We start from the raw sequence: 12,764 nt of genomic DNA on the forward strand, positions 1-12,764 counted from the left end.
TTTTTGCTGACAGCCATTTTGTGGCTTCTGCTGATGTTAAATGTTAACATTCATCTGCTTGCGTCGAATAATAAGCTGAAGAATGGGGGGGGTCTATCTAGCATACTTTGTGTACACACTGTGGAGCATCAATCTCTCATAGTGGACTCTTAACATTTTGCAAATTCAACAATTCAAATTGAGAAATGGGTAATAAAAAGATTTTTTGCAGTCACCTATCCTATGGTAGAAATTCATTTTATTTTCATTTTTTTAAGGACTACGGTGATCCATTCAAATGTTTTGAACCCCTATTTAGGAGAAAAGAAATGTTCTGAACAAAATAATGCAATCCGTACAGCCTGCATGGATGTAGGCCTCACCAGAGGTTGAGTTTCATGCTTTCCTCTTTAGGGTACAAACTAGTCGAGACTGAATCAACAGTGGTGTGTTCTATTAAGCTTTAACTGCTTCAAGGTGGAATTTTTCAGCATATATTGCCCATCCTTATCCTGAACGTCTGACAGCTATCACGCCAATGCATTTCATTTCATTCCATTAATTTTCCTCAACATTTGATCATGATAATGAGCACAGCAAGTACACACAGTGAAACAGTGTGAATTTTTCCACCACCTTGGGGTGCAATTTAGTGTTTTGATCAAGGGCTGTGAATGCTAGGTTGGAATACAGGTGGGAGAAAGGGGTGCTGATAACTCATGAACATTTTACCTATTTGTCCCACTTTAAAACAAGCGACGCGACTCCCGGTAAATGATATGTCCCGCAATGTGCAAGATTCCGCACATTGTTTTAATCAGTCGTCGACTGTTGGCCACATGCTTTGCTGGGATTTAAACATAAGAGCAGATCCCCATCGGGTCTTGCGATTTACAGTTACAGCAAGTTGATTAAATTGGCGATAGTAAGTTGCCTGTTGTGCTTGTGTTGTGACTGTATATTTTTGTGACTGTCCAGTTCAGTTGTGTTGAGTCGCACTGCACGATATTGGCGGGCCTTATCAGGGTTGTTTTGTTTTGCCATTTGTTAGTCTATTTACATGGACAAGAATAAGCAAACATAAATGTGTCTGTTTTGTTAACTAATGTAGTCTAATGAGTGCCATTGTTGTTAGTGTGCAACTTATCCTCCATTAACAAAGGATGTCATAGGCCCTATTTTTTGCTCAGCGCATTATCATTAAAATTTGGGTGTAATGGGACATTTGCACCTATGTGCGCCGTGGTTGGACGAAATGAGTGGAATACTGGCCAATCGAAGCATGCTCCCTTCATTCTGATCACATGAAGGGAGTTTTCTTTCTAACCCTCTTCCCAAAGTCCAGGAGAAATCCAGAGAAATTTCTACATTGGTTTGATGATTTAAGCAGAGGGGTTTTACAGTGAAAAATTTCATATATATGTGTTCCCTACATTTCGTTGAAGTAAAGGGACCAATGGCTAAAAATCCAGACCGGTGATTCCAACAATGGTACGTTTAACGTCTGCTTGTCCATGTGTCCATGTGTTGGGTTTGTTAATTTTTTTTTTTCAGTTTTTTTTTTCAAGACATTTTTATTTTTCTCAGATCGGAAGTGCAGTAATGCAACAAAAGTTGTTTCCTGAACATCTAAAAAAGTAGAAGTACAGGGGTGAATTATTTTTCTATTTTTACACTGCCTCGGCTATAACGAGACAATGGTCCAAGCTTTTCTACCTGGACTGTACCAGAGTGAACGCAGTGTTACAATACAGTAAATCTTACCTTTCTACTCAAAACTGCTCACTTTCCGCATACTTTGAAGCTTTAACTTGTCAGGCATCATTTAAGCAGTTTCACTGTGCTTGTCGACTGAGCCATGTTGAAATGTCTTGATTTAGCGGGTGTTGCCTTCTAAACTTTTGTCGGAAAGTGCGTACCTTACTTTATGTCTATTAATGTTACTGGCACTACAACGTTCAGAGGTTCCTTCCAGCTCTGGTCTCTGTGTTGAGGTTGCATGTTCTCTCCATGACTGCGTGTGTTTTTTTTCCAGTCCGGTTTTTTCTCATTCCAAACACATCCAAACTAGGTATATTGGATACTCTAAATCAAAGGTGCTCAATGCGTCCATCGCTTTCGACTGATTGACTGCCGAGGTAGTCTTGGTTGACCGCATTACACGCTACATGGAAAAAAATAATCAGACGAACATCAGTTGAAATAACACCCTGTCATTACATCAGGAGTTGCTCAGTCTCTGGGAACAACAAGTTGTCAAGGAGACAGTATGGTACAGTGTATTTTGAAGCATTAGCTTGCTTTCTCACAACGTTTTACTCGAATGGAGTAGATTGACAGGCAGCACATTCTCCCTGTATGATATCATTGCACTTCTGGCCCTACAAGCTAAAAAAAAAATAAAAAATCTCATCCCATCCCTATTTGTTACTGCCCGATAAATGTTTCTATCCTGCCCGGGTCATTTTACTCTTTGTTTAGTGATATGACTGCAAAAAAAAAAGCTATTTATTTATTATATTGGTGCTAAGCAGTATTGATTGCCCAACATAGGTTATTAGGTTATCAGGTTATTATCGTCCATCCCACGAGGTTGGCTGCTGGAAAAGGAGATCTTAGGCAAAAACAGTTTGGATACACTTGCTCTACATTGCCAATAGGTGTGTTTGCAAATGGGGAATGTTTGTTCATCTTTGTGCGCCCTGCGATTGGCTGGCAATGAGTTCAGGGTTTACACCGACCAATGCCCGAAGACAGCTGGTATAGGCTCCAGCATGCCCGCGACTCTTGTGAGGTTTAGTGGTTAGGATGGATGAATGGCTGTTACATCATTTTCAATCAACCCCATCAGAGAACTTGATCGTGCACCGATACATGACCCCTCGATTGTATACAAAACCAGAGGTCTAAAGCTTGGCTTATGCTTGATACGTCCGCGAGCTTTGCGCGGCTCGACGCGTCAAAATGACGTAAAATTTCGGCAACCACACCCACGGAGTCCGCGCGGGCCAGATTTTACGCAACGTGTACCTTCCAAAATTTCTTTACCGCGCGGCGAAAACATAGCGGACGAACTATTGCTTATGGAAGTTCGCCAGTATAAGTATCTTTATGGTTCGTCTGAAAAGGACTACCGTGACCTAAATACCGTAAACAACTCTTGGCGAGCGTGCACACTGGGGAGAGATGAGGAGTCTGTTAATATAGCTTGGAAGAAATTAGATCGAAAGTTGAGCAAATAGCTGATGAGATATATTTACTATGTAGAAAATGATGCAGGTCGCCCCTAGATTTTTAGGTATGGAAAGATGATACCGCCCATTTCGATTAATCCCCATATATTGGACCTTTTAAGAAACACTGCTTCAATAATTAGAGGGGAATGGAAGAGGGAGAGCGATATGACAAATGAAAATGGCAGGCCTGCACTCTTCATGATGCATCTGAAATGGTGGATGCTCTGCTCATCGAAGAAAAAAAAAAAGACGTTCACCTTGTACAACCATCCAGGTGTGTGCGAGCGCATGAGAGCGCACGAGAGGGAGGGAGCGAGAGCTATTTGTGAGTCCACCTCAGGCGCTGGGCTGCTGGGTATGCAGCCTTAAAAGGTTGTGTTTCTGCTGCCATCTCTCGCTCGCGTCGTTTTCTCCTCCTTCTACACACGTACACAACACACACATGCACTCACACATGATTTTGCCTGTGCGTTTGTACCATTCATCCCCTCGGCTCTACCCATCTGCATTTCATCATAGCTGTTTTATCATAATGGTCTCCAGAGTGAGAAGGAGGCAAAATGATGTGTCCCATTCGCAGCCTTTTACATCCAGCTCACTGAGTGACCTTATGCTATTTGAGAGAGAAGCTGGTGTAGTGCTGGCAGTTTGGAGGACATAATAAAGCTATTTATGCAGCAAGTCTGGCCACTCACAATCCCTCTGCTGTTTGAGGCAAGCTGAGGTGCGTATGTGGATGTGAGTGTTTGTGTACGAGAGAGAGCAAGAGAGAGGATAGCGTGGCTTGGCCTAGGTGAGAGAGGCCCACGTCTGTCTTACATAAACTCAATGCCTGCCTGCCTGCCAGGAACAGCGCACTAACACAGCTTAGAATCGCTGCATGGGGGAGGAGGGACAGGAATGACCCAGCTAAGTAGTTTATGCAGTTATGACCCAGAATGAAGATTGTCATAATTCATGTCGACATTTTGCTGTCACGCTGCAGTGGTAGTAATGGGTCAATTTTTCTTTGATGCCTGTGCATGGACATCTTTGAGTGGGATGTTTTGGTTGGCAGCCATCTCTTTTTCCTGTCATTGTGCTCAGCCACATGACAGTCAGGGTGGCTTTCACACATGCCATGAGGGCGACTCACCGAAGTGACATTGGGGATGCAGAGGATTCCTAAAAAACAAACAGAGTCATTTGGGTTTTAATCCACCATTTCTTGACTGTTGAAGACTGTAACTGGACCAACTGTGGTTGTGACTGATTTTATTCCACTGAATTTAAAGGGGTATTAAACTTATCTAGCTCTTTTCAGCAGCCTTACTGAAAATGTGATCCCTTTTGTAATTTCTGTATGTGAACCAAAGTAGATCTTTACTATTTTGTACTATAGGACTTTTAATTTTGCTTCTTCATTTATGAGATGTGACTGATGTCATTTCACCTGCGGTGAATGTAAATACACATTATATTATAGAATTGGGCATAGTGTGTTGTGTGGTTTTTTGGTAATATATAAATATCAATACAGTGGGCCCCCGGGTTACGAACTTAATCCGTTCAGCGGCTACGCTCGTATCTCGAATTGCTCGTATAGCGGGCAATCCAAACCCATGTTAATTCGTAAATGCGTGCAACGCGCGCCGAAGCCTTAGGTAAAAACGACACAATGTATACATATATTAAAATTGAGTGACATAATCTGCTGTACGCTTGCGTTATATTATAAATACAATGGATAAATAGCTTTTACCTTTGAAAAGACGAGACTTGAGCTGGGTGTAAGCAGAGGGGGGCAGAATCCAACGCTCTAAGTTAATACGGCGATAGATATGCTATTGGTCTTACAGTGTTACAGTAACTCTTTCAGTCAGGGTGCAAATCACGCAGATACTAAAACATCATCCTCTTATTTCTTTCTTTACCGCTGCTAGTAATTTTAGAAGCTATGTCTAACAGATAAAGTTTGCAAAGTCTTCACAACATTCCGTTTTTCACTAATTTTCTCTACTTCCTTCCATCCTGTCCCATCAAGCTAGATAAAGGCGTTCGGCCAATAGCATATCGGCATTTCTGTGATTGACGTGTGACGCCGGCCAATAGCATCTCCGTGAGTGAGACCGGGTGACCTTAATCGACCAATAGCATATTCGCATCTCCGTGACTGACTGATAATTATTCGCACTTTTTTTTTTAAACAGTTGGAATGTATTGACAATTAATTTAAAAAAAAAACACACATTTAAACCAATGACAATTCTTTGTCCTGCAATCGGCACATTTAATTTCATGTCAGCTGTTTTTCCCTTTAGCTGTACAAACACTACACTTAAATGGTAATATATTTAGACACCGTGAGTGAGACAGTCAGTGTGACGTTGTAAGACCAATAGCGTTCACGTTACTGACATAAGTTTCTACTGATGATTGATGATGTCGCTACTGTTGATTTTATTGACGCAATTAAACGAGAACATTTCTACATACTCAATGGCCGGCATGTCGAATTGCTCGTAATGCGAGAGGTTTGTTCGTAAGCGGAGGACAAAAATCTCCCTGATCCACGCTCGTAAGGCGAATTGTTCGTAAATCAGGGTGCTCGTAAGCCGGGGGCCGACTGTATATGCATCCGTCTATCGATATATCGATTTATCCATCTATAAATATCCATATATTTATCTCTCTGATTATCTATGTATCTATCAATATCTAAATAAGTATGTATCTTTCTGTCTTAATATGAAATGAAATCAATCTATCTGGAAACGAAATGAACCAACAATCTCAAAACCCACTAAATCCCTGACTCTCAATGAGTGCCACAAAATAAGGACGCTGATCCGAGTGCACTTTCGAGCCCGCCAAGTGGCTTGAAATTAAACAAACCAATCGCTTAAATCAAAGCACATTCTTGTCACAAAAGTGTACTCTCACTAAAGTATATTAATATCTTTACTTCAGATATAATAAAGTGTTTGTGACTTGCGGCGTAGTCTTATATGCGGAAACCGGGTCAAAATGGCTCTTTGAATGTTAAAGGTTGCCGACCCCTGCCCTAGCTTGTAGTGCATGTCATGTCATTGTCTTTCAACAGCAAGTGAAAACAAAATATTTTTAAATGAATTAATTGTACATGAATGACAATCGAACTGACAAAACCACCTTCTGTATAGTTGACCAGCTAGTCGCGAGAGCTTTTAGACTGAAAGAAGTACTTTACCAACAGTGTTACCAAGGCCAGCTGTATCTTTTGATTATATACTGATGAAATATTGTTCAGCAAAATTGTCGTCATACAGATTGTATATATTTCTGTTTGGTGATGTCATTCGGCACACAATATACGTACTGGCATGTAAAATTTTGCGGCATGGTTATCAAATGCTTTGATGAAAATGAAATTCTGAACAACTGCTTTGAGTGTGTGCTTAAGGTGGTGATACTGCCCAGTAAGTAGTGCAGCACTGAGTTTTCTGGGGCTCACAACATGCTAAACAACACTTACCTGATTACTCCATTAACGTGCCAATGAGATCCAGTCCACTCGTTGTCATTCTCAGTAAATTGGGGCTTGCTATTTAGACGGACGTATGTAGGCGGGTATGAGGGCTGGCGGTCTGTATGAGACAGATCAGCCACTAAAAGGAGTCAATTTCACCCTGCCATGAAAAGAGTGAACAATGATGTCTCTAATTTTTCATCCATGTGGTGCTTTGACAAATGCGTGGCTCAGACATGATCAAGAAACTGTGAGACTCTTTATAATTGTGAAAAAACAAAACAAAACAAAACATGTATTTGTCATGTAACTCAGTTGTGCATGACAGTCGCTTGTGTCACGAAATAAGTTTTGCTAACTTCCCGACAGACGATTTGTTTGGTTTACAGGGAATCAAAATTAGGACGGAGATATGAGCTATTTATTACATGGACAAATTCTTAATTCGTTGCCCAATCAGGAGATAGGCTAAAGACCCCGTTGAATCTCACCAAGAAAAAATGTCCATTTTCAAAGAAAGGCCTATAAAACCAATGTTGGATACATTTAATAAAGAGGAATTTTAGAGATGCCTTAGAGCCTTGACTTCAACCCTTCAAACTCATTTAGGATGGACTAAAACAGAAATTTCAACACACCTTCTCTCATCAGTGACCTCCTACCTCACAGCTGTTTTCTGGGTGGATGGACACACCCTAAAAAAAGAAGGCGTGTTACATCTAAGCAACTTAATTTTTTCCACTTATTGTAGGTGTCATGGCCAGGTACCCCCATTACCGAATGCTCATATTTTAAACTACACATTCACAACCTAGTGTATTTGACAGATGCATATAACCCTGGTCATGTTCGGGCTATTCACCCAGCCAAGCCCCTCTCCCTTGTGGAAGAGGTGTTGACATCTGAGATTAAAGATGGCCAAAAAAAGCAGCACATATGCAAGTGCAATGACAAACAAAAAATGTTGGGCTGTGACACTGCATTGCTCTCAATATCAATAACAGCATGCTACCAGGAAGGCAGGAGGAAATCCTTCAAAACATGTATGATTCCACTTTTAAAATGAATGGGTCAGTTGTGTTGGCGCTCATAAGGTTAAACTTACAGTTTCGCAATACCACACAGGAGTGTTCTGACCCTTTAAGGAATAATGTTTTATACATCAGTAAACACAATAGCTTAACAGGCTTTTTTTCTCAACGCAGTACAAAATATTCACTTAATACTCTGCCTGTGGATTACACACAGTTTGTGTGTGGTCTTGTTGGAGAACTGCTGTGGATTATGATTATTCAATCACAGCGTAAGCAGTGGTGTGATGCCTGTAGGGTATTACGGTGGAGATCAGCTGGTAGTACAGTCGTTTGGGCTGGTACAGAGAGAACAGACCTGGGAACAGCAGGTAATGAATCCATCTAACATTTTTGCTACAAGCTAATTCGAAATTTACAATATCTACACCATATGGGCAAAAGTTATTTTTTTTGATACCCTTTTACAACACCTAATAATGTTTGGGTTTCTCCCAATGTCCTAACAAGGACACTTTGAGCATTATGGTGTTGAATTTGTGGGGGACCACATAGTTTCTACATTGTTGAAGTGCACAAAAAAAAAGAATGAATGGTTAAATGACTGGTGTGGAAGAATAACCCGAACTCCATTGAGCACCTATGACATGAACTACTGCATAGATTTTGAGCTATGCCCTCTGATCCATCCTCACCTCCTAAAAAAAAAGTTGATGGACAAAAACGCTATGGAATATCGAATAGAAAGTCTCCTCAGAAAAATGGGGATTTTTTTTTTTTTTTTTTGCTCTTTGTCATATTTCAACTTCGACAATATGTATGTATATGTATATGTGTGTGTGTGCGCAAATGTTAATAGTCATTGTGTGACACAGCACTCTACATTTATCTCAGACATGCCTCAGCATGACTGATGGGATTCCCCAAGGCAAAAAAATTGTAGTCCAGTGTTTATTTGGGTTCCAAAATGCATGCATGCATGCACACTAATCCTAGGGAAGGAAGCCCAGTTATCACAGCAGTGTGTGTGCTTGTTTATTTTGTCATTTGCCCATGTATCTATTTGTAACAGTGTGCAGGGATTTTCCTTCTATGCAAATATCTAGATATGCCATTTCATGCATGTGTAAGATTGCTCAGACCGTTTTTTTCCAGACCAGCTCGTAAACCACATCTGGGGAAGGAATTTAGATTCCTTCCCTTCGTCTTTCTGTGTTGCCTTCCCATTCCCCCTGTGTAATTCCCTCCCTCCTCGCCTGCTCTGGTGAAAGGAAAGAAAAAAAAACAGAAGTCAGCTTCTTTCATTTTTCCTCCTTTGTGTCCTCAGGGTAGTTTCAGCCTGGTTTTGGAGCAGAGAAGAGGAATGTCTTATTTTGCACTGATCACTACTGTCTGCATAGCTTTGCTTCACATATGCGGGAAGACTCAAATGAGGAAAAGGAGCGGGGGGTGGGGGGGTGTTAGCAAGAGGCAATGAAAGATGAGAGCAAGGGGAGAGGATGTCAAGTGAGTCAAAAAGTTTGTTTTTCCTTGGGAAAAAATGCAAATTAGAGCATTTCAGTCTGCCTCTACAGCTCTACGGCAAGTTTGTATGTTTTTCTAAACCTATCATACAACAGGCGGACGACGCTAACAAGGGTCTGAGATTGGACGGCAGCTTCAGGGACTTGTCATTCTTTTGCTGATCATATCTTTCACCTGCTCTCTCTTCAGATAGTCCCTGGCTTCCCAGCGTGTCAGTGGGCCAACCAAGCCAACCCCAATAGCTGACTGACAACAACCCGGCTGCCCGACAGACTTTCGTCCTCTTGATTCCGATTGGCTGGCTGCCACAGCTTCCTCCATCCTGACTGGCTCTGGCGGGAGAGTGGATGGAGCCAAGGGATCTGGTTGGCTCGGCCCGACCCAAAGAGGCGGAGTTACAGGGCGGCGAGGCGGCGCGAAACGAAGATGGAGCGGGAGGCATCGGCTTGGCGCGTAGCGATGATGTGATTCACGCTGGCGTGAGTGAAGGGGAGGGGCTTGAAGAACACGGGGAGGGGCTTCTGGAAGAACAAGAGTTTTCCATCAAGGAAGCGAGTTTTCAGGAAGGAAGTCTAAAGCTGAAGATCCAGACCACCAAGCGCACTAAGAAGCCCCCCAAAAGTCTTGAGAACTATATTTGTCCACCGGAGATCAGGATGACCATCAGACCTCCCGCCGGAGAGGGCAAAGGCGGGCGGCAGGGGCGAAGCGGAGGCGTGGCCATATCGGGGCGGGTTCAAAAGGATGAAGACAGAGGACCGCCCAGAAAAAGAGTAAGTCTGCTGCCGCCCTGATTTTCTTAAGAGCAGAATGCTGCTCATGTTTTGTGCCAACCTTGACTGCTTCGATACATGAATGAACCACTCCCTGCCTCGCGCTCTCCATGCTCCCTCTCAGTAGTCCCTGCTTAGTTACATAGGGTCAAAGTTTGCTGTGTAATTGAAACCAGTCATGGCTAGCTGAGATCACAGTGACACACACAACAGGCACTTGCGCACGCTCAGGAGCTGAGAATAGGGCTGACATAAGCAAGTGACAGCTGGTGTCTGCTCTCTCCATTTGTGGTCATATGTACACCCCTCCTGTCTCCTCTCCTCTCCCCTCCTCACCCCGGCTCCATCACACCCGTTACACATGCACTGGTGTTTTTTGCGTGTGACACTGTGTACGTACAGGTCCTTGGGGGAATCTGGTGTTTGCCGAGTGTGTTGACCTACACTGTGGAGTGTGTGTAATTGTGTGTGTGTGTGTGTGTGTGTGTGTGTGTGTGTGTGTGTGTGTGGAAACCTGACAGCCATCACAGTGGCTCTGAGCTCAACTGGCTCAGCAGGAGTGAAGGTGTCATGTAGTCACCACGATGCTTGAAGCACTTCTCTTGCACTTCCGTCTAGTGGACCCTCGAGTGAAATCTGTTGAACTTATGATGAAGGCGTTTCATACTTAGATTTTGAATATAAGGCTAAGTGTGGACCAACTTTTTTTTACTGTAGTACTTCTACTGGACCATTCCTGATATAATCAGACCAACTTGTGAGGCAGGAAAGCTGAGTTGCATAACATGTTTGGCATTATTCAAATATCCAGAATTTCAATTTTCTAATGGTGTATAACATGTTTGGGCAAATAGACAGGTAGGTGACATAAACAACCCCCCAACTTGTTCTAATTAGTAACTCTACCACATAAGGGTTAAGAATTTATTTTAGTGGTGTTACAGTATTGCTTGATGTTCACGTCACAGGTGACTTGGTGGGCTTCTAATTGTGTGTGGAGAACTGGATCAGTTCACTTATACAATTAGCAGCATGACGCGGTTACTTATTATAGTCAATGGAAGCAAGCAGCACCTCAAACAAACAGGCAAAACAGTTGGCTTGTATTTCAGTCCACAAAAGGGGAGCGTCAGGCTGATGGACATTTAGCAGATTTCCAAACCAGATGATTACAATAGTGGACAAAAAAAAAACACTTTCTGACATTCTTATTTCATCATATTTATAAGTTTCCCAGTCATTTGGCAGTCCATTGGCAAACAGTCCGTCGCTGATTCTTCTTTTATTTATTTATTTTTATTGCCTACTTTATTTTCTGCTCAATTATGGAATGTAGACTGCTCGGATAAGTGTACAGAATAAGAATTGTGTGGTCTTATTGTGCATATGACAATAAAACTCTTGAATCTTGGATTGGCTAGCTAACAGCAAGCCAGACTGATCAAATGGCACGATGCTCCGATATTGATTCAACATGTTCAATCTGCTGAACACCCCCTGCGCCCAATGCCCTGCTAAGAATGTTTTTATGGTGTTTTCGAAACTAATCAGATGGTGCACACCAATGACCAGACTCTTCTTGACTTCTGACATCTGATTAGTTTATCTAAGCCTTTAAACTAGGAATACTTTTGTGTGTGTGTGTGTGTGTGTGTGTGTGGTCAATATTGCCTGTGTACTGTACATTTATTGTTTTCCTTGCCTGGTTGTGACTTGGGTGAATGTGATTGGGCTGGAGCCGGATCACCCCAGAGCGAGCACATCAAAGGCAGAGAACTCTTTTAGTTCTCTACCATATATCCCTCCAGAGGTGTTTTATAGGGTTGGTAAGTACAGTATAATCTTTTTGCAAGAGTTGTACATAGTCGACTGGGCATTTATTTGAACAAGCAATACTTTTTTTTTGGCTCATACACGTTCCATGCACGCACATCTCTTTGTTGGCCAAACAGCTTCTTCTCTGGCTCTGGCAAACAGTCAGTGCACTAGGCTGTCAACAATGATTCTTGTGTGCTCAAAACACATTTCTGTGCTGAAAATGTCCTTTTAATGTGCTTGTAATTATGGCACAAGATTAATATCGTGCTCTATCCTCTGCCTACAACAAGTGCAATGCTGTTATCTGGGTTTGTTTACAGATTTTTTTTTTTCCAATGGAACATTTTATCACACATTTTGTGTTGATATTGATGATGTGCTTTTGCCATATATACTGATTTAGAATCATCACCCAGCCCAATAGTTGCCTGTTTGTCTGTTGCTTACCTGTACATACACTTTAACCATTCCATTATGCATCAGTGCTATTTAAACAGCATAATTGATTCTTGTTCAGTGTTTTTTTTTTTTTTTTCAATTTTTGGAAACACTTGGAGCTTTTTTCCCCATCTGCACCACGCAGTGACAATGAAGTCTTTCCACTGCTCTATTTTACTTCATACGTAGTGGATTCGCTTTGCGGATGATTATTGTTGCTCTAAAATTATCTTCAGTGGGCCATGGTAGTCTAGACAATGTCCGATGCTATTAAAGTCAGACAAGAAACACAATTTAGTGTTTCTTTCAATTTTTGTATCGATGAATAAGCCGTGGGACGCGAACCCTGCCCGGAAACGTCTGGGCTGCCAAGTCTAATCTGGCACCGCCGGCCCCCATTTGGACTGCTACTGTATGATTGACAGTGGTTGTCATAGTGACAGTGTGGCAAGGACTTGGGGGCGTTCAATCTGGTCCC

General features: G+C 42.1%; 1 protein-coding gene across 1 annotated transcript in view; it reads left to right on the forward strand.

Annotated features, from left to right (window-relative positions):
* Nucleotides 1–12,764, forward strand: part of setbp1 (SET binding protein 1) — a 46,486-nt gene that overhangs the window by 2,449 nt on the left and 31,273 nt on the right. The window contains exon 2 of the mRNA XM_088434097.1: nucleotides 9,447–10,030. Coding sequence (XP_088290223.1) covers nucleotides 9,605–10,030 — 426 coding nt within the window. The 5' untranslated portion in view covers nucleotides 9,447–9,604. The remainder of the gene's footprint in view (nucleotides 1–9,446; nucleotides 10,031–12,764) is intronic.

The sequence above is a fragment of the Hippichthys cyanospilos genome, chromosome 1 (assembly GCF_059441005.1).
Source record: "Hippichthys cyanospilos isolate Australia breed blue-spotted pipefish chromosome 1, RoL_Hcya_1.0, whole genome shotgun sequence".
Lineage (NCBI taxonomy): Eukaryota > Metazoa > Chordata > Actinopteri > Syngnathiformes > Syngnathidae > Hippichthys > Hippichthys cyanospilos.